A 23,004-nucleotide genomic window follows, 5' to 3' on the forward strand; every position below is an offset into this window, starting at 1 on the left:
ATTGTATCATGTATATTATCATAAATGACAATGAACCAAATACTATAATTAGTTTAATTCTTTGGAAGCAAGTTAACATAAATGAAGTTGCTACAGATGCAAGTACTAAAATTAGGAGGTAAGAAAATAAATGAAAACACACATGTAACAACTTAGCCACCAATGTAGTCACTTTAGTGGAATTTAAGGGATGATTAGATGATGATATTATTGATGCTACTGATGTGTGAGGTACTAAAAAGCGATATTGCTACCATTGCTTCTAAAATGATAAAAATCTGTTTTTTAAATTGATGTCACACTTACCCGGGGCTTAGACTCTAAACATTTCAAATTTAGGATGAGTCAGTTATTGCATGCCCCATATCTCTCTATCTTATATTTGAAAAAATAGTAAATATTTTTTAAAAATTTCCTCCTTATATATATCATATCTATATCTATAGACTCCATAAAAAATAAACACAAAACATAATGAAAGAACAAATCTTTGGATAACCTGTAAGCTTTGCCACTAACCTTTCTATAGCCACAATCACACTGCTCTGTAGGTTCCAAAATTCCATTGCCACAAGTTGCAGATTTTTGGTAAGTCATTTCTGAAATTGTTTTATCCTGAAAACATTTAAGTTCAGGCTGCAGAACTATCTGTTTAAATTCATCCATGCTGCAACTGCTAAAAAACTTCACACCATGGGATCGTCTAAAATTAAATTGTACTTCTTAGATAAATGTACTAAAAGAATCAAAGTAATACTCCTCAACAAAGTACTACGAATTCTGAACTACTTCAATTAGAGAAGAGCCAAAAGGAGAAGAGGGTGCTTTTATTTTTAATATAGGTGATAAGCAAAAAATAAATTATTTTGTATTGTAATTTGATATGATAGACACTGAGAGAGTAAAGAAAGTTAAAATGGTAATGCACTTAACAATATTTGGTACACAATAAGCTCCATTTGGGTATATCCTATTATTGTCAACATTAAGAAACAAAATTTGGTTGATTGCACTAATGAAAAATCATAGTTACTTGTTCTTTGTTAAAATTAATCAAAAAAGTTATTCCAATATTGAGGTATGTAAATTGTACAAATTCTAGATTCCTTTTACTTTGTTTTAATTTTTGTATTTCTACACATTTAAGTATACTGCTTAATGTGTAATTTTGTGTAATTTTGTAATAATCTCAAACTTAAAAGAAATAATGCAAATATAGCCCCCAAAATAAATTTTGTTTTCTGAAACAGATAAGAGGCCAACAATGTGTTCTGCGAACACTAGATACATCTATATAGCTCTTACATAGAAATGGGTTATTCTACCTCAGCACTCTAGACCCTTCAAAATCATAAAATAAAGATGTATTATTAATATCGAATCCCTGAACTCCATTCAGATTTTCCCAAACATCACAGTTCTAGCATTTTATAGCAAAAGAATCCAGTTCAGAATCAAGCATTGCAAAATTCTCATGTCTTCTTAGTTCTCACATCTCCTTAGTTTAGTTGCTTTTCAAACTGCTTACTACCTAGGTACTATTTCATCTGATGACGCTGAACAGTTTTTCAATTAATGCAACTAGACTGTTGTAAGGTAATCATTAGCATCTACTTTTTCTCTAAATAATATCATTGAATGTAGAACTATTAAGCACATTTTCTACAACATTCTATACTTTCTTTAATGTCTTAAATAAGCACGTTTGTATCTAAAAAAATTTCTTAAATTATATTGCAAGAGGTTCTACATCAAGGAATACTAGAAATATTTCTTAAGAGAAAACATAGAGTTGATAAAAACAACTCCTTACATCGCATCAGGATTCATTATGCATGTAGGTCCTGGACAGTAACAATTGTAGATATCATCATATGTCAATCCCAGATTAATTCCAAGCAACTGTGCCATAACAACTGAAAAGGCCTCTACAGTGATTTTCTTTGGATACTAAATAGAAACAAACAAACAAAAACTCAGATTTATTGCCTAAGATTTTTTTGTTCACTCCTTTGATCTTGTCAAATGTTTCTGGTCATACTGCATAAATGCAAGTGCAAATTTTAAAAACTGCTTTAGAAATAAATTATTTCTAACTATTTACTTAGAAATAAAAATATGTACAATTTTTTATTCCTTTTGAGTGACAATATTTTTAATCAAAATGGCATTGACCTAAAATAAGAATAATTCAATCATATATTTTTATGACATACTATTCAATTTAATTTCAGCAAATTTCAGAAAACATTCTGAGAAGTAGGAAGATTATTTTAGTAACTACAATATTTCTCAAGAGAACACTTGGAAAAGATATACAGATTTTGGAGAGTTGAACTGGCAATCAGTTTTGACCTCAGAAATAATTTGCGAAGAGTCAATTAATTTTTTAAAGTAGAATAATATAATATCTTACAAGTAGCATTTCTACAAACTTCCAGAAACCTTGTCATTACCTCTATATTTTTTCCTATTTCTGAACATCATATAGTGAAAATAATACCACATATAGTCTTCTAGTAAGGGTTTCTCTCACCACAAATTTAAGGATTTTCCATATCTTATTGTGGTTTATTATTTAAATCACTGGGTAGTATTCCGTTGTATGGATGTTCTAAAGTTTGCTCATCCATTCACCTGTTAAAGGATATCTAAGCTACTTCCAATCTGTGACAATTATGAATAAAGCTAAAACACATATGTGAAATTTTTTTGGTGGATAAAAGTTTTTAACTCATTTAGGTAAATACTAAGGAGGATGATTGCTGGATCATATAGCAAGGGTAAGTTGAGTATTGTAAGAAACAGTGAAACTGTTATCCACAGTGGATATCATTCACATTTCTGTCAACAATAAATGACAGTTGTTGGTCTCACAGAATTTGGTGCTTTCCATTTTTAATGTTGACTGTGACTGGTAAGCTACTTTCTTGTCTTTTTCCTGATCTAAGTAGTAACGTGTTATTTACTCAAAATATGTTGTTTCCTGTTTTTTTTTTTTTTTTTTTGGATGCCATCTTTAAGTTAAATAAGTTCCCCTGTATTTTTAGTTTGCTGAGTGTTTATTATAAATAGTCTCAGATTTGTTTTTTCTGAATCTACTACTAGAATAATATAATTTTTCTTTTTTAGTCTATTAATATAATGGAGGACATTATTTTATATTCATATGATAAACCAACCATGCATATCTGGGATAAATCACATATAGATGTACATTATTGCTATATATATGTATGTTACATACATTATACACACACTTTTGTCGCCCAGGGCTGAAGTGCAATGGCGCGATCTCGGCTCACCATAGCCTCTGCCTTCTGGATTTAAGCGATTCTCCTGCCTCAGCCTTCCGAGTAGCTGGGATTATAGGCATGCACCACTATGCCACTATGCCCGGCTAACTTTTTAAAATTTTAGTAGAGATGAGGTTTCACCATGTTGGCCAGGCTGGTTTTGAACTCCCGACCTCAGGTGATCCACCCACCTTGGCCTCCCAAAGGGCTTGGATTACAGACGTGAGCCACTGCACCCGGCTCTGGTTTTAATTTCACATAGCTGAAAGAGGTACTGAAGTAGAAAAACCACTGACACAATCCCTCGTCAATCCTGTGGCAGCAGTGGCATGGTGCAAAGAGCATTTCTTTGTGCTGGTGAGAGGAGAGTGCAGCAATTGTGAGGCATTGAACTCAGTGCTGCACTGTTATAGCAGAAAACAAAACTGGGCCAAACTCAGCTGATGCCCACCTATGGAAGGAGTATTCAAACCAGCCCTAGCCAGAGAGGAATCGCTGATCTCAGTGGTTGGAACTTGAGTTCCTACAAGACTCACCACCATGGGCTAAAGTGCTCTAGGGCCCTAAATAAACTTGAAAGGCAGTCTAGGCCACAAGAACTGCAATTCTAGGTGAATCCTAGTGCTGAACTGGGTCCAGAGCCAGTAGACTGGGGGCACATGGCCTATTGAGATACCAGCTGGTGTGACTAAGGGAGCGCTGGCATCACCTCATCCCTAACCCCAGGCTGCAGAGCTTACAGCTCCAAAAGAGACCCCTTCCCTCTGCTTGAGGAGGGGAACTGAAAGAGTAGGGAAGGCTTTGTCTTGCATTTTGGATGCCAGCTCAGCCACAGCAGGATAGGGCACCAGTCAGAGTCCTGAGGACCCCTTTTTAGGCCTTAGTTCCTGGATATCATTTCCAGAAGGAACCACTGCCTTGAAGGGATGGACCCAGTCCTGAAAAACATCATCACCTGCTAACTGAAGAGTCTTTGAGGCCTGAATAACCAGCAGTGATACCCAGGGAGTGTGCCATGGGTGTTGGATGAGCCTGTGAGACTTGCTGGCTTTGGGTGAGACTCTACATTCTCAGCTGTGGTGGCAACAGGGCAAGACTCCTTTGCTTGAGAAAAGTGGAGGGAAAAGTAAAGGGAACTTTGTCTCGCACGTTAGGTAGCACCTCAGCCATAGGGCAGCAGACCACCAAGCAGGCTCTCCGGGTCCCTGATTCATTTCTGGACCTGCCCAAGGCCAGAGGAGAGCCCAATGCCCTGAAGGATGAGTCCCAGGTCAGGCAGCATTCACCACCAGCTGACTGAAGAGCCCTTGGGCATTAAGGGAACATTAGCAGTAGTCTGGCAGTGCTCTCCATGGGCCTGTGTTGGTGATGGCAATGGGGTGAGGCTCCTCACCCAGTTTGTCCATACATGACAAACAATATGCTCCTGAATAACCAGTGGGTCAATGAAGAAATTAAGATGGATATTGAAAAATTTCTTTAAACAAATAATAATGGAAAAATGACATACCAAAACCTGTGGGATATAGTAAAAGCAGTATGAAGAGGGAAATTTATAAGTATGCACACCAAAAAAGAAGTAAAACTTCAAGTAAACAACCTAATATGTGTCTTAAAGAACCAGAAAATCAAGAGCAAACCAAATCCATAATTAGTAGAAGAAAAGAAATACTAAAGATCAGAGCAGAAACAAATGAAATTGAAATGAAGAAAATAATATAAAAGATCAAAGAAACAAAAAGCTGGTCTTTTGAAGAGTTAAACTAAATTGACAGACCTTTAGCCAGACTAAGAAAAAAAAAAAAAAAAAAAAAGAGAGAGAAGATCCAAATAAATAAAATCAGAGATGAAAAAGGAGACATTACCACTGATACCACAGAAATTCAAAGGATCATTAGTAGCTACTATGAGCAACTATATGCCAATAAAATGAAAATCTAGAAGAAATGGACATATTCCTAGAAACATACAACCTACCAAGATTGGACCATGAAGAAATCCAAATCCTGAACAGACCAATAACAAGTAACAGATTGAAGTGATAATAAAATGCCTTCCTGGAGAGAAAAGGCCAGGACTTGATCGCTGCACTGCTGAATTCTACAAAACATTTACAAAGAACTAATACCAATCTTACTCAAACAATTCTGAAAACCAGAGTAGAAAGGAATACTACCAAACTCATTCTATGAGGCTAGTACTACCTTGATACCAAAACCAAAGACATATTGAAAAAAGAAACCTACAGGCCAATATCTCTGATGAATATTAACACAAAATTTCTCAACCAAATACTAGCAAACCAGATTAAACAGTGCATTAAAAAGATAATTCTTCATGTCCAAGTGTGGTTTATCCCTGGGATGCAAGGATGGTTGAACAGATGCAAATCAATCAATGTGCTACATCTTATCAATGGAAATCAAGGACAAAAACCATGTGATTATTTCAATTGATGTTGAAAAAGCCTTTGATCAACTTCAAAATCTCTTTGTGATAAAAATACTCAAAAGTGGGGGTGCACCCAAGATGGCTGAATAGGAACAGCTCCAGCCTCCAGCTCCCAGAGTTAGTGACACAGAAGACAGGTGATTTCTGCATTTTCAACTGAAGTACCGGGATCATCTCACTGGGGAGTGCCGGACAATCGGTGCTGGTCAGCTGGTGCAGCCCGAACAGCGAGAGCTGAAGCAGGGCGAGGCACTGCCTCACCTGGGAAGCGCAAGGGGGAAGAGAATCCGTTTTCCTAGCCAAGGGAAACTGAGACACACAACACCTGGAAAATCGGGTAACTCCCACCCTAATACTGTGCTTTACCAAGGGTCTTAGCAAATGGCACACCAGGAGATAATATCCCACACCTGGCCCGGAGGGTCCCACAACAACGGAGCCTCCCTCATTGCTAGCACAGCAGTCTGAGATCTAACTGCAAGGCGGCAGTGAGGCTGGGGGAGGGGTGTCAGCCATTGCTGAGGTTTAACTGGGTAAACAAAGCCACCGGGAAGTTTGAATTGGGTGGAGCCCACTGCAGCTCAAGGAGGCCGGCCTGCCTCTGTAGACTCGTCCTCTGGGGACAGGGCATAGCTAAACAAAAAGCAGCAGAAACCTCGGAAGAGGTAAATGCCCCTGTCTGACATTTTGGATCTCCCAGCATGGAGGTTGAGATCTGAGAACAGACAGACTGTCTGCTAAAGTGGGTCCCTGACCCCTGAGTAGCCTAACTGGGAGACATCCCCCACTAGTTGCAGACTGACACCTCACACCTCACACAGTGGGGTACAACCCTGAGACAAAGCTTCCAGAGCAAAAATCAGATAGCAACACTCACTGTTCAGTAATATTCTATCTTCTGCAGCCTCTGCTGCTGATACCCAGGCAAACAGGGTCTGGAGTGGACAGCAGGCAAACTCCAACAGACCTACAGCTGAGGGTCCTGACTGTTAGAAGGAAAACTAACAAACAGAAAGGACACCCACACCAAAACCCCATCAGTACATCACCATCATCAAAGACTAGAGGCAGATAAAACCACAAAGATGGGGAAAAAGCAGTGCAGAAAAGCTGGAAATTCAAAAAATCAGAGCGCATCTCCCCCTCAAAGGAACGCAGCTCATCGCCAGCAATGGAAGAAAGCTGGACAGAGAATGACTTTGATGAGCTGAGAGAAGAAGGCTTCAGTCAATCAAACTTCTCAGAGCTAAAGGAGGAACTACATAACCAGCACAAAGAAACTAAAAACCTTGAAAAAAGAATGGATGAACAGATAACTAGAATAATCAATGCAGAGAAGACCTTAAAAGAACTGATAGAGATGAAAACTGTAACAGGAGAAGTACGTGACAAATGCACAAGCTTCAGTAACCGACTAGATCAACTGAAAGAAAAAGTATCAGCAATTGAAGATCAAATGAATGAAATGAAGCGAGAAGAGAAGTGTGGAGAAAAAAGAGTAAAAAGAAATGAACAAAGCCTCCAATAAGTATGGGATTATGTGAAAAGACCAAATCTATGTCTGATTGATGTGCCTGAAAGTGAGGGGGAAAATGGAACCAAGTTGGAAAACACTCTTCAGGATATCATCCAGGAGAACTTCCCCAACCTAGTAAGGCAGGCCAACATCCAAATTCACGAAATACAGACAATGCCACAAAGATACTCCTCGAGAAGAGCAACTCCAAGACACATAATTGTCAGATTCACCAAAGTTGAAATGAAGGAAAAAATCTTAAGGGCAGCCAGAGAGAAAGGTCGGGTTACCCACAAAGGGAAGCCCATCAGACTAACAGCAGATTTCTCGGCAGAAACTCTCCAAGCCAAAAGAGAGTGGGAGCCAATATTCAACATTCTTAAAAAAAAGAATTTTAAACCCAGAATTTCATATCCAGCCAAACTAAGTTTCATAAGTGAAGGAGAAATAACATCCTTCACAGACCAGCAAATGCTTAGAGATTTTGTCACCACTAGGCCTGCCCTACAAGAGATCCCGAAGGAAGCACTAAGCATGGAAAGGAACAACAGGTACTAACCATTGCAAAAACATTTCAAAATGTAAAGTCCATCAATGCTAGGAAGAAACTGCATCAACTAGCAAGCAAAATAACTAGCTAATATCATAATGACAGGATCAAGTTCACACATAACAATATTAACTTTAAATGTAAATGGACTAAATGGTCCAATTAAAAGACACAGACTGGCAAACTGGATAAAGAGTCAAGACCCATCAGTTTGCTGTATTCAGGAGACCCATCTCACATGCAGAGACACACATAAGCTCAGAATAAAGGGATGCAGGAAGGTCTACCAAGCAAATGAAAAACAAAAATAGCAGGGTTGCAATCCTAGTCTCTGATAAAACAGACTTTAAACCATCAAAGATCAAAAGAGACAAAGAAGGCCATTACATAATGGTAAAGGGATCAATTCATCAGGAAGAGCTAACTATCCTAAATATATATGCACCCAATACAGGAGCACCCAGATTCATAAAGCAAGTCCTTAGAGACTTACAAAGAGACTTAGATTTCCATACAATAATAACGGGAGACTTTAACACCCCACTGTCAACATTAGACAGATCAACGAGACAGAAAGTTAACAAGGATATCCAGGAATTGAACTCAACTCTGCACCAAGCGGACCTAACAGACATCTACAGAACTCTCCACCCCAAATCAACAGAATACACATTCTTCTCAGCACCACATCACACTTATTCCAAAATTGACCACATCGTTGGAAGTAAAGCACTCCTCAGCAAACGTAAAAGAACAGAAATGATAACAAACTGTCTCTCAGACCACAGTACAATAAAACTAGAACTCAGGGCTAAGAAACTCAATCAAAACCGCTCAACTACATGGAAACTGAATAACCTGCTCCTGAATGACTACTGGGTACATAACGAAATGAAGGCAGAAATAAAGATGTTCTTTGAAACCAATGAGAACAAAGATACAACATACCAGAATCTCTGGGACACATTTAAAGCAGTGTGTAGAGGGAAATGTATAGCACTAAATGCCCACAAGAGAAAGCAGGAAAGATCTAAAATTGACACCCTAGCATCGCAATTAAAAGAACTAGGGAAGCAAGAGCAAACACATTCAAAAGCTAGCAGAAGGTGAGAAATAACTATGATCAGAGCAGAACTGAAGGAGATAGAGACCCAAAAAACCCTCCAAAAAATCAATGAATCCAGGAGCTGGTTTTTTGAAAAGATCAACAAAATTGATTGACCATTAGCAAGACTAATAAAGAAGAAAAGAGAGAAGAATCAAATAGACGCAATAAAAAATGATAAAGGGGATATCACCACCGACTCCACAGAAATACAAACTACCATCAGAGAATACTATAAACACCTCCAAGCAAATAAACTAGAAAATCTAGAAGAAATGGATAATTTCCTGGACACGTACACTCTTCCAAGACTAAACCAGGAAGAAGTTGAATCCCTGAATAGACCAAGAGCAGGCTCTGAAATTGAGGCAATAATCAATAGCCTACCAACCAAAAAAAGTCAAGGACCAGATGGATTCACAGCCGAATTCTACAGAGGTACAAGGAGGAGTTGGTACCATTCCTTCTGAAACTATTCCAATCAATAGAAAAAGAGGGAATCCTCCTTAACTCATTTTACGAGGCCAACATCATCCTGATACCAAAGCCTGACAGAGATACAACAACAAAAAAGAGATTTTTAGACCAATATCCCTGATTAACGCCACTGCAAAAATCCTCAATAAAATACTGGCAAACAGAATCCAGCGCACATCAAAAAGCTTATCCACCATGATCAAGTGGGCTTCATCCCTGGGATGCAAGGCTGGTTCAACATATGCAAATCAATAAACATCATCCAGCATATAAACAGAACCAAAGACAAAAACCACATGATTATCTCAATAGATGCCCTTCATGCTAAAAACTCTCAATAAATTTTGTATTGATAGAATGTATCTCAAAATCATAAGAGCTATTTATGACAAACCCACAGCCAATATCATACTGAATGGACAAAAACTGGAAGCATTCCCTTTGAAAACTGGCACAAGACAGGGATGCCCTCTCTCACCACTCCTATTCGACATAGTGTTGGAAGTTCTGGCTAGGGCAATCAGGCAAGAGAAAGAAATAAAGGGTATTCACTTAGGAAAAGAAGTCAAATTGTCCCTGTTTGCAGATGACATGATTGTATATTTAGAAAACCCCATCATCTCGGTCCAAAATCTCCTTAAGCTGATAAGAAACTTCAGCAAAGTCTCAGGATACAAAATCAATGTGCAAAAACCACAAGCATTCTTATATACCAGTAACAGACAAACAGAGAGCCAAATCATGAATGAACTTCCATTCACAATTGCTTCAAAAAGAATAAAATACCTAGGAATCCAACTTACAAGGGATGTGAAGGACCTCTTCAAGGAGAACTACAAACCACTGCTCAGTGAAATAAAAGAGGACACAAATAAATGGAAGAACATACCGTGCTCATGGATAGGAAGAATCAATATTGTGAAAATGGCCATACCACCCAAGGCAATTTATAGATTCAATGCCATCCCCGTTAAGCTACTAATGACTTTCTTCACAGAATTGGAGAAAACTGCTTTAAAGTTCATATGGAACCAGAAAAGAGCCCGCATTGCCAAGACTATCCTAAGCCAAAAGAACAAACCTAGAGGCATCACGCTACCTGACTTCAAACTATACTACAAGGTGACAGTAACCACAACAGCATGGTACTAGTACCAAAACAGAGATATAGACCAATGGAACAGAACAGAGCCCTCAGAAATAATACCACACATCTACAGCCATCTGATCTTTGATAATACTGACAAAAACAAGAAATGGGGAAAGGATTCCCTGTTTAATAAATGATGCTGGGAAAAGTGGCTAGCCATAAGTAGAAAGTTGAAATTGGATCCTTTCCTTACTCATTATACGAAAATTAATTCAAGATTGACTAGAGACTTAAATGTTAGACCTAAAACCATAAAAACCCTAGAAGAAAACCCAGGTAATATCATTCAGGACATAGGCATGGGCAAGGACTTTATGTCTAAAACACCAAAAGCAATGGCAACAAAAGCCAAAATTGACAAATGGAATCTAATTAAACTAAAGAGCTTCTGCACAGCAAAAGAAACTACCATCAGAGTGAACAGGCAACCTACAGAATGGGAGAAAATTTTTGCAATCTACTCATCTGACAAAGGACTAATATCCAGAACCTACAAAGAACTCAAACAAATTTACAAGAAAAAAACAAACAACCCCATCAAAAAGTGGGCAAAGGATATGAACAGACATTTCTCAAAAGAAGACATTCATACAGCCAACAGACACATGAAAAAATGTTCATTATCACTGGCCATCAGAGAAATGCAAATCAAAACCACAATGAGATACCATCTCACACCAGTTAGAATGGCAATCATTAAAAAGTCAGGAAACAACAGATGCTGGAGAGGATGTGGAGAAATAGGAACACTTTTACACTGTTGGTGGGACTGTAAACTAGTTCCACCATTGTGGGAAACAGTGTGGTGATTCCTCAAGGATCTAGAACTAGAAATACCATTTGACCCAGGCATCCTGTTACTGGGTATATACTCAAAGGATTATAAGTCATGCTGCTATAAAGACACATGCACACGTATGTTTATTGTGGCACTATTCACAACAGCAAGGACTTGGAGTCAACCCAAATGTCCATCAGTAACAGACTGGATTAAGAAAATGGGGCACATATACACCATGGAATACTATGCAGCCATAAAAAAGGATGAGTTCGTGTCCTTTGTAGGGATATGGATGCAGCTGGAAACCATCATTCTTAGCAAACTATGCCAAGAACAGAAAACCAAATACCACATGTTCTCACTCATAGGTGGGAATTGAGCAATGAGAACACTTGGACACAGGAAGGGAAGCATCACACACCGGGTCCTATTGTGGGGAGTGGGTCGGGGGGAGCATTAGGAGATATACCTAATGTAAATGATGAATTAACGGGTGCAGTACACCAACATGGCACATGTATACATATGTAACATACCTGCACGTTGTGCACATGTACCCTAGAACTTAAAGTATAATAATAATAAAAAAATACTCAAAAGCTGGTATAGAAGAAGCAGGCCTCAAAATGATAAAAGCCATATATGACAGACCCACAGTTAGTACCATACTCACTGAGGAAAAACTGAAAGCCTTTCCTCTGTGATCTGGAATATGAAAAGGACACTCACTTTCTCCACAGTTATTCAACATAGTACTGAAAGTCCTAGCTAGAGCAATCAGACAAGAAATAAAGGGCATCCAAATTGAAAAATGAAAAGTCAAATTATCCATGTTTGAAGATGATATAATCTTATATTTGAGAAAACCTAAAGATTCCATGAAAAAACCATTAGAATTGATAAACAAATTCAGTAAATTTGTAGGATACAAAATCGACAAACAAAAATCAGTAGCATTTCTATGTACCAACAGAAAATAATCTGGAAAAGAACATTTTAAATGTGATAACATTTTCAATAGCCACCAATAAAATTAAATACCTAGAAATTAACCCAAGAAGTGAAAGATCTCAGTAATGGAAACTATAAAGTATAAAACGCTGATGTAAGAAATTGAAGGTTGGGCACGGTGGCTCACGCCTGTAATCCCAGCACTTTGGGAGGCTGAGGCCGGCGGATTGCGAGGTCAGGAGATCAAGACCATCCTGGCTAACACGGTGAAACCCCGTCTCTACTAAAAATACAAAAAAAATAGCGGGGCGGGGTGGCGGGCGCCTGTAGTCCCACCTACTGGGAGGCTGAGGCAGGAGAATGGCATGAACCCAGGAGGCGGAGCTTGCAGTGAGCCGAGATCGCGCCACCACACTCCAGCCTGGGCGACAAAGGGAGACTCCGTCTCAAAAAAAATAAAAAAATAAAAATAAAAAAGACAAGGAGGTCTCAGGCTGCCATGCCACAAAAGCCAATAGTCATTTATAATGGGCCGGGCGCGGTGGCTCACGCCTGTGATACCAGCACTTTGGGAGGCCGAGGCAGGCGGATCACGAGGTCAGGAGATCGAGACCATCCTGGCTAACACGGTGAAACCCCGTCTCTACTAAAAAATACAAAAAACTAGCCGGGTGAGGTGGGAGCGCCTGTAGTCCCAGCTACTCGGGAGGCTGAGGCAGGAGAATGGCGTGAACCCGGGAGGTGGAGCTTGCAGTGAGCTGAGATCCGGCCAATGCACTCCAGCCTGGGCTACAAAGCCAGACTCAGTCTCAAAAAAAAAAAAAAAAAAAAAGAAAAAAGAAAAGAAGTTGAAGTGGAAACAAAAAAATGAAAAGGTATTCCATGTTTATGGCTTGGAAGAATCCATATTGCTAAAATGCCCATACTACCCAAAACAATCTCCATATTCAATGCAAACCCTCTCAAAATACCGATGACATGATTCACAGAAATAGAAAAAAAAATCCGACAATATATATGGAACCACAGAAGTCCCAGAATAGGCAAAGCCAAAATAACAAAGTTGGGGGAATTACATTACCTGACTACAAATTATGCTACATAGCTACAGTAACCAAAATAGCATGGTACTGGCATAAAAGCAGATATTTAGACCAATCGAACAGAATAGAGAACCCAGAAACAAATCCACACAGCTACAGTGAACTCATTTTTGACAAAGGTGCCAAGAACATACACTGGGGAGAAAACAGTCTCTTCAATAAATGGTGCTAGGAAAACTGGATATCCATGGGCAGAAAAATTAAAGTAGACTCCTATCTCTCACCATACACAAAATTCAAATAAAAATGAATTAAAGTCTTAAATCTAAAACCTCAAACTATTCAACTACTAAAAAATTTAGAGAAATTAGAGAAATTCATGAAAGGATGAATCCGTTCATGGATTAAAGTATAAACAGGCTATCCTAAGAATGAGACTAGTGGCTTTATAAGAAGAGGAAGAGAGACCTGAGCTGGCATGCTCAGGTCCCTTGCCATGTGATGCCCTGTGCCACCTTGCAGCATTTTCATCAGCCACAAGCACTCACCAGATGTGGCCCCTTTACCTTAGACTTTGCAACTTCCACAACTATAAGGAATAAATTTCTCTAAAATTACACAGTTTAAGGTATTCTGTAATAAGCGATAGAAAATTGATTGCTAAGACAGTATTTATCCAAAAGTAATAGAATCAGAATATCAAGGAGATATATGCGCTTCCGTGTTTATTGCAGCATTATATACAGTAGCCAAGATATGGAAATAACCTAGACATCCATTGTCAGATGACAGGATAAAGAAAATGTGGTATATACTTACAATTAAATACATTTCAGTCATCAAAACAATGGAAATTCTGTCACGTGCTACAACATAGATTAACATTGAAGAGATTATGTTAAGTGAAATAAACCAGTCACAGAAAGAACATACTGTATGACTGCACTTATATGAGGAATATGAAGTTGTCGAATTGATGGAAACAGAAAGTTAAATGGTGGTTTCCAGGTGGTTAATGGGTATAGAGTTTCAGTTTTTTTTTTAAAAAAAAAAGTTCCAGAGATTTGTTTCACAACAGTGGGAATATACTTAACACTACTAAACTGTACACTTGAAAATGGCTACAGTTATACATTTTATGTTACCTGTTTTCACTCCCAGCAAGAAACCTCTTGAAAAATTACATTTGATATCCCAAATCTAAAAATACAGTTTTCAAAGATTTATCAAAACAGTGTGAGAGGTTACCAGAGCAATTCCTGTTGCAAACTTTGGATCGCATGCCATTCCATGATATGTTGCTCCCACATAAGTAGAATGGTTCCTGTAACTGAATAATGAAATTTTTCTTGTGGATATGTGTATTTCAAAATAGCAGTAACTTACTCACATTTTATGAGTTGGATTTCTATATAAAGGTATGCTTTCTCCAAAACACAGAAATTACATATAATGTCTTATGCTTTCAGTCATTAAGATTTGGGTATCCCCTATAGTTCATACAAAGTTAAGTCCTAAAAGTTGTTTAACATTATCTAATACACAGCCCAAAACCTAGCAGTGCCTGATTCTTTCAAAAAATTAATCATCACTGGAAGGATATAATTAATTCCATGATATAAAAGTCAAAAGTGTTTATTGCTGTAATTTGTATGTAGTAAACTAACTCCAAAAGTGTGAAGAAAGGTAGGACTGAAAGCGATAGAGATAAAATATGCATCAGATGTACGAAGAGAAAGAGAGGTAGGGTGTAGAAACTATCCTTACATATTTATATTGTAATATTTCTCTGCAATCCTAGAGACTCTTTATTCCAATACATTGATAAATATATTCCACATATTGCTTAAGGTCTTTAAATTGGGTTTTTGATTTTTGCACATGAAATAATCAAGTTAGTAAAATAAAAATATGTAAAGACTTTTGAAAGATATAGACCAAGTAGGTAAATAGCTATATCTTAGGTCAGTATAGAAATACCAGAAGGAAACCACAGGGAGAATAAAGTAGTCTGTTTTAGTTTTTTATTAATATTTCATATTGTAAGAAGCATTTTATGCAATTATTGCATTCAATGAATTAACTTATATCTATGTAATGTTAAAGTGATAGTTTCAATTATTTACCAGTGAGAAGGTCTTTACAGAGAGGTATCATGTTTTTATCACAAGACTTTCCATTTTTCAGCTTATTACATTTCTATAAGTAAACAGTCTACTATGAGCTACTATGATTTAATTAGTATCTTACATGGTTATTAGAATCTTAATATTTTACAGTTTGCCAACATAGTCTTGAGATAGCTTTTTAATAATTTTTGCTATATAAAATTTATATATAATTATGATAGCGAAGATAATTTGATCAAACCTTTCTAAATATGAATAAAGTACTTACATTAATAAGTATGTCATATCATGAGACCTTTGAAACAAAAGTTTTTGTTTCCAAAGCAAAAATCGCTGTAGTATTTCATCAGCATGACCACTTGTTGAAATCTTATTTTGATCTGACCAGATCTCCAAGGAAGACAGCATAACTGTTATATTAAGCTGGGAAAACATCTGAGAACAGAAATTACGTGTTTTACAATTTTGGGTAACCATAAATATGACATTACTTCTCAATATCTAATGCTAATATATTTAATTTACTATTTTTTGAAGATAAAATCATTGGTGGATAAAACTAGTGATTGGGCTACATTTACATTTTTACTTTTTGTTAAAATGTAAATGCCATATATATGTACACAAACACAAACAATTTTACTTCATTAATTGCTATATTACTTACTTAAATATAAAATATAAATACTTACAGTATTGATAAGACCAAAGATTTGGAAAACTTTCTCAACTGCAACTGCCACTGCAGAGCCCATATAATCATACTGAAAGACAAATTTTGTTTCTTAATCATTAGTAAAAACAACTAACTATCACATTTTAAGTGGATTTAAATATAAACGTAAAAGTAACTCAGTGGTCAATTGAAGAGGCCCTAAATAGAATTAAAATATATCACAGCTTACCAGGTTTTAAACATCGGCCTAGTATTTTATAAATTAATCAATGATATTAAAATGAGGTAATTGTGATTATCTTCCTCTTTACAGATAAAGAAATTCGAAGTCAAAGTATTAAGGTATGAAGAGTGAATAACCTACTGGTTAGCCCGGTGTGGTGGCCGGCGCCTGTAATCCAAGTAGCTAGCTTTTAAAAAATTTAATTAATTAATTAATTTAAAATTTCAATTTGTATATAGTTGTTTTTTATTGTCTTTGTCATTTATTTACTGTTTAGTCTGTTGATATTTTGTGATTATATATCAATCAATTGTATATCAAAATATCAATTTTGTGACTATATATCAATCAATTACATATCAGTGTATCAGTTTTGTGTTTATATATCAATAATCACAAGATATCAACAGACCAAACACTAGATGACAAAGACAATGAAAAAACAACTATATACAACTTAAAAATTTAAAGGACCCATAAAATATAAGTACATAGAAATATTAAAAATCAAAGGATAAAAACACATCATCTAACATCAGGAAAATACTACAAAAGAAAAAATATGTTATGTGATAATTATATTAACTAACAATACATTGATAAGAATAAAACTTAAGGGCAAAAAATGGACATGCTTATTGCAACGTATTAACAAAAGAATTCATCAGGGAGATGGAGACTTTTAAAATTTGCTTATAACTAAAAACGTGGCTGCAAAATATATAAAACAAGATTTAACACAATTAAAAATAGAAGTTGACTATCATACTGAGATATTTTACATAGGTCTCTTAATAACAAATAGATTAAGAGGACAAATTAATAGGAAAGATACCCAAGACTTTAAAAACCCAAAGGAATGTTGGATAAAATATACATACATAGAAGCTTATATACAACAATGAGAATATGTATTTTTTTCAAATACAAGTAAAAGTTTTATGCACATTGATTCATATTAACCAATATCAGGCCATAGAACACATCTTTGAATAAGAAACAGAGTGTCACTTAAATCACATTATCTGAATACAATGCAACTAAGTTATAGTGGACTTGATAAAAATATTTTTAAAATGCTATTTTTAATGAAATGAATACCTCTGTTGTGGTTATATGAGATAATAGGCTTATTCTAGGTAAATACACACTAAAGAATGTAAGAGTAAAGCTTCATGATGAGCTTTACAAGTTACTTTCAAATTTAAAGAAAGAGTGCACAAGTGATAATGGGATACAATATTAATAAAGTGAGAAAAGAGAATAAGGGTCCTTTTTGTATTATTTTATTCTTGTAACTTTTCTGAAAGTTTCAAATTATTTCCAAAAGAAATGTTTAAAAAGTGAAGATGAAACAAAGACAATTTCAGATGAAAAGAAACTGAGGAGAATCCAGCAGGCTAAAGAGGAATATCATACATTAAGACCTACTAGACGATATGAAAAGCTCTGCAAGTGAAAAATGTGTGTGTGTGTGTGTGTGTATATTTTCATATATATTCATATATATGAAATACTTTTGAAATATATATGAAATACATATGTATGAATATTTATGAATACATATTCATATATATAATACTTTTTATTTCCTTAATTTCTTTTTAAAATCATTGAATATTTAATTTTTAAAAATCTATTTTTCAGTTTATAACACATGGAGAGGTAAAATATTTAAAAACAGAATCATAATGACTTACTAGGGTTAAATGAAATTTTACTGCTCTGAGGCTCTTACATTATTAATGAAGTGGTATAACATTAATTCTAGATCATGATAAGTAAAGAATACTAATCAGAATCCCTAGGGAAACCACTAAGGTTGGAGACTGGAAAGAGAAGCATAGCAAAAAAAAATAAATAAATAAATAAAAAAATAAAGGTTAAATATAACCCATTGATCCAAGTGTAGGAAAGAAGAAACAAATAAGCAAATAATTGATGCGATGTAAGAACACTAATAGTAAAGTATTATTTAACCTACATCCATAGTTATCAATTCTTTTGAGAAAAAAATCAACGTTCTATGATTCTTCCCATTTTTAAGATACAGAACTTCTATCAGAGATGGTAAGCGACTATAAAACATAAAGTAATCTTCTGAGGGATAATATTTAATAACAAAGATTTCCAACTGAGTAATAAAATAACTCACTTAAAAATAGAAATAGATTGAAGAATTTCAATCAACAATTGGAGTGGATCTAAAAGTATCTGCAGCTAGATATGCTACAATAGATTAGAGTGTAGTGGAACCCTTCCACATGAAGTTTATACATTATTGGGAAAATTGATATCGATTTAGAAACCAATATATAAATATTGATCCCCCATGTCTCTGTAAAGACAAGTGAAAACATTTCTTTATCTCCTGTTAGACTGAGACACACATTCAAACAGATTAAAATATATCTGCATTGAAAACGTTGAGAGTTTTTTATTCATATTCTCTCTGAATTTCAACAAAAGCAAAGATATAATAAACATACAGATATTGCATACCATGGCTTTATCCATAATGATTTGTATTTTCAGAGTTCTTTTCGATAGCATGGCACCTGAATTTATCTGTGAAATAGAGGACATGAATTAAATAACACATTTTCAAAATTTTTACATTGCAGTTGTCATGCACAATACATATACACACACACTCATAAGTGAGATATAGAATATCCATCCATTTAGCTACCCATCTATCTATATGCAGATGGATGATAGATATACAGACACAGATACACGAATATAGATATAAGTAATAACACAAGAGGATGGGTACACACTTAGCAGGTGGGATTCCAACTACAAATTTTACAAGAAAATCAGAAGCATTTTACTTTATGTTATTGATAATTAGAATTGTCAAAAAGTCACTGAAATGAGGAAAAATCCCATACTTCCTTCCCCTTTTAACATTACTATGTACTCTGTAGCACACTAGTCCCTCACCAATCTTCAAAGTAAACTAACATCCGTAAACATTTCCCCAAACATTGCCTTTATTTTCTTACTATTTTTGTACTTTTACTTCTTTATGTTAACTTTATTGGGGTTTACATTCAATAAAATATGTCCATTTTAAGTATAAACTTATATTATTAGTGAGTAATGTATACACCATCACAATTTATAAATTGGTATTTAGAACAATTGGAAGAATTACATCAAAATATTAAGAGCACTATCTTTAAACAATGAGGTTTCACACAATTTCTACAATTTCTAGTGTATTATCTTGCCTCCTTTTTACTTTTACATTTTCTATCAAAATAACACTTTTAAATAAAAAAAACGCATGTGCCAAAAAACTTATAAAGCAATTTGATCAAATTGGTAATAATTTTCTTAGTAAGATACAAAATCAATATAAAAATAGCTGTATGTCAATAAAAATCCCCGCAATTAAGGAAACAGGTTATGATGCTTTAGAATTATGTGTGTTTATAACGATTACATTTTCTAAATATCTGAATAAACAAATACATGCTTTAAACAAATATCCTACAACTGAACTTTTTAATATAATAAATATCAGTTTAAATTTGTTCTCCAAATGTGTCAAATTTCAGAATTTCACTGTGAATAATCTTATCAACAGTAAGACCAATGAAGAACTCATAAATGAGAATACTCACATCTGATTTGACAAGAATCCTGTAGGACTGATCTATATGTTGAGCCACAGGGTAATTTTCTTGAAAGGAGAAATGACCAATAGCATCATTTTTTATTCGATAAACTACATGCTCATATGTAGGTGAAGATTCCAATGGTTCAATACCATAGCTAATATTATCTAACTGCAATAATCCTCTGGATATTCAAATACAAAAAAGGAATAAAAATGTTATTGATATATTGAATACACTTTATGCTAGTGAGAGTTTTTTTCTGAATACATTTTATGCTTGCCAGCCTGGGATAGAGAAAAAGAGAATAGAAAAAAAGATCAAAATAATATGTAAAAAAGAAAAGTATCTAGTGAATAATTATGTTCAGCATATTTTCATATGTGTATTTGCTATCTTCTACAAGTAGACGTCTGTTCAGCTCTTTTGCCGATTTTTTAAATAGAATTTTTTGTTTCTTTATTGTTAAGTTTAAAAAAAAAAAAAAGAAGATAAAGTTTATATTTCTCTGTATTTATTCTGCCCTTCAGGAAGTTTCTGGAAGTTAAAGGCTCACATAAAATCTCAATGTACATATCTGGAATATGCCATTACCTGAGTCCAGAACACGTGCGTAGTGTCACAGCTGATTTTGGAATGTCTGCAGCATATCCTTGGTAAAAACAATGACCCTAAAAAGGAATACAGAAAGATATATTCATAAATGATTTGGAAACAAAGTCCTAGCTTTCATCTTTACTTCCTATATATTGTCAAGCATTCATATTTAACCATTATCATAATATTATTTATCAGGTATTGAATCTCCATATCAATCTACAGTCTCTTTCTCTAAGTTCTTTCATGCTGTGTTATTAGCTCCTAAACATTTTCATAATTTCTATTTCCAATTGCTGACACTGGTAGGCCAAATTTACTCCTAGTAGCAGTTATCAGAGCCCAAGTGGACCAATCAATCCTACCCAAACACACATTTACAGCAATGTGCCTATTACACTCACACCATCAAGACAAACAAACTTAGGCAGGGAAATCCATACCCTGCTCCATGTCAAGCAACAGCAGCAGTCACCTGCACTTGCAGTGGTGCCAGCAGGATCTGAATCTATAAGCCCCTCACAAAGAGGTAGAAGGCAAACCAGGTCCCAACCTCTCTCCAGCAGTAGAGAGTAATCCAGACTCAATAGCTTCCGGCTGTGCACCCAGCAGGAGAAAACGATCCTCATGAGTTACTTCCCATTTCTCCCTACTATAAGTAGAAAAAGATCATTCAGATAGGAGCTATCTTCAATCAGGGTCACCGGCAGAGATAGAATCAAGCACACTGAAATCTAGTAGCGGAGAAAAGGCAGGATGAATGTTCTCCATCCTATATATCTTTCCTTACCCACCTCAAACAGAAACACTACCTGGCCCACGGAAGTACGATTTATACCTCTAGTTTAACTGCTTAAGAGGCAGCAGAAGGTCCAATGCAGCCAGAACAATGAAACACAACACAATAATATTGTAAAGAAAAACTGTTATTGGAACAGTGGACTCCAGTAAAACAAAGCTCAAACTGAATGACTGTCTTCTAAAATAGAATATTAAAAGAAGGTCAAGAGCCTTGACTAAATGTCAAGGATACAATCAAAATAATTCATTATAACAAGGACCAGGAATATCCCAACAAGAATGAGAAAAGAAAAACAACTGATGACATCGTTGAGACGAGTCATAGGATATTAAAAAATATTTGAAAGAAGTAATAAAAATTGCACTAATGAATAATGACAAATTCTCTTGAAATAAATGAAATAACAGAAAATCTTAGGAAATAAATAGAAGCCAAAAAGGGAACAAATGAAAATATTAGAACTGAAATATATAATAAACAAACAAGTGAATCACTGCATAAGCTCTATAGTCTGGAGTACAGATGACAGTGGATAGGATCACCAGGGTTAAGGAGAATCCAATTGCATATACCTAACCTACAAAATAGAGGACAAGTGGCTGAAAAATGTATGATGTCTCAACAACTTGTAAAACAATAGCAGAAGATCTATAATTTATACTTTAAAAAGAAAAATATGGGGTTTAAATAATATTTAAAATATTATTACTGAAATTTTGGTCAGCCAGATTGTGAAATAGGAATCCCAGGACACTTCTTCTCCCCACAAGCATACCAATTCAGCAACATTATATGGGAAAATTACGTTTGTGAGTAATCAGAAACTAATATAGAGACAGACATGCTGTGAGGATGCAAAACTAGACTCCCTAAAGCTGGTAGAGAGACTTGGGTCACTCTCTTCCCAGGAAACCCAAAGATATCCGCACCTAGATCTATTTTAATCAAACATTAAAAGATCAAAAACAAAGAAAATTTTGTAAACTACAAAAGAATAGCAACTTGTCGCATACAAAGGAAACTCCATAGGACTGTGAACAGACTGTTGTTTTTTTTTTTTTCAGGAGAAACCATGCTGGCCAGAGGAGAGTGGGATGAGACATTTTTTAAAAGCGCTGAAAGAAAACTTAACCCAAAAAGAATGCTATACAAAGCATTACAGATTTCTTACAAAATCTATAAGAAACTCACTTGAGACTTAAGTACACATATAGGATGAAGGTAAAGAGATGGAAAAATGAATTCCATGCAAATGGAAGCAAAAGGGGGCAGAGATTTGTATGCTTATGTCAAAGAAAATAGATTTTAACACATAAACCATCATAAGAGAAAAAAATGACATTTTTTCAGGGTCAATATCTGAAGAAGATAGATTACTTATAAATATGTACATACTCAATATTAGAACATATAAATAAATAAATCTGAAGGAAGAAAGAGACACCAATACTATAATAATAAGAGACTTTAATACCTTATTTTAAATAATGAATAGAACATCCAAAGAGAAGATTAATAAGAAAACAGAAGATTTGAATATTACTATAAATCAAATAGTTCTAAAAAACATGTAAGGAATTTCATTGAACAGCAGAAGAATACACTTTCTTCTGAAGTACACTTGGATC

General features: G+C 35.3%; 1 protein-coding gene across 2 annotated transcripts in view; it reads right to left on the reverse strand.

Moving 5' to 3' along the window:
- The window catches only part of LOC101008763 (A disintegrin and metallopeptidase domain 3-like), an 80,355-nt gene that overhangs the window by 43,047 nt on the left and 14,304 nt on the right, over positions 1-23,004 (reverse strand). For both annotated transcript variants that reach the window (XM_031669494.1, XM_031669495.1), the window contains exons 5-12: positions 20,572-20,648; positions 19,984-20,161; positions 18,851-18,916; positions 16,142-16,213; positions 15,718-15,884; positions 14,569-14,650; positions 1,814-1,950; positions 520-703 (exon numbers count right to left, since the gene is read on the reverse strand). In XM_031669494.1, the coding sequence (XP_031525354.1) occupies positions 520-703; positions 1,814-1,950; positions 14,569-14,650; positions 15,718-15,884; positions 16,142-16,213; positions 18,851-18,916; positions 19,984-20,161; positions 20,572-20,648 (963 nt within the window). The remainder of the gene's footprint in view (positions 1-519; positions 704-1,813; positions 1,951-14,568; positions 14,651-15,717; positions 15,885-16,141; positions 16,214-18,850; positions 18,917-19,983; positions 20,162-20,571; positions 20,649-23,004) is intronic.

This window comes from Papio anubis, chromosome 8, assembly GCF_008728515.1.
Source record: "Papio anubis isolate 15944 chromosome 8, Panubis1.0, whole genome shotgun sequence".
Classification (NCBI taxonomy): Eukaryota; Metazoa; Chordata; class Mammalia; order Primates; family Cercopithecidae; genus Papio; species Papio anubis.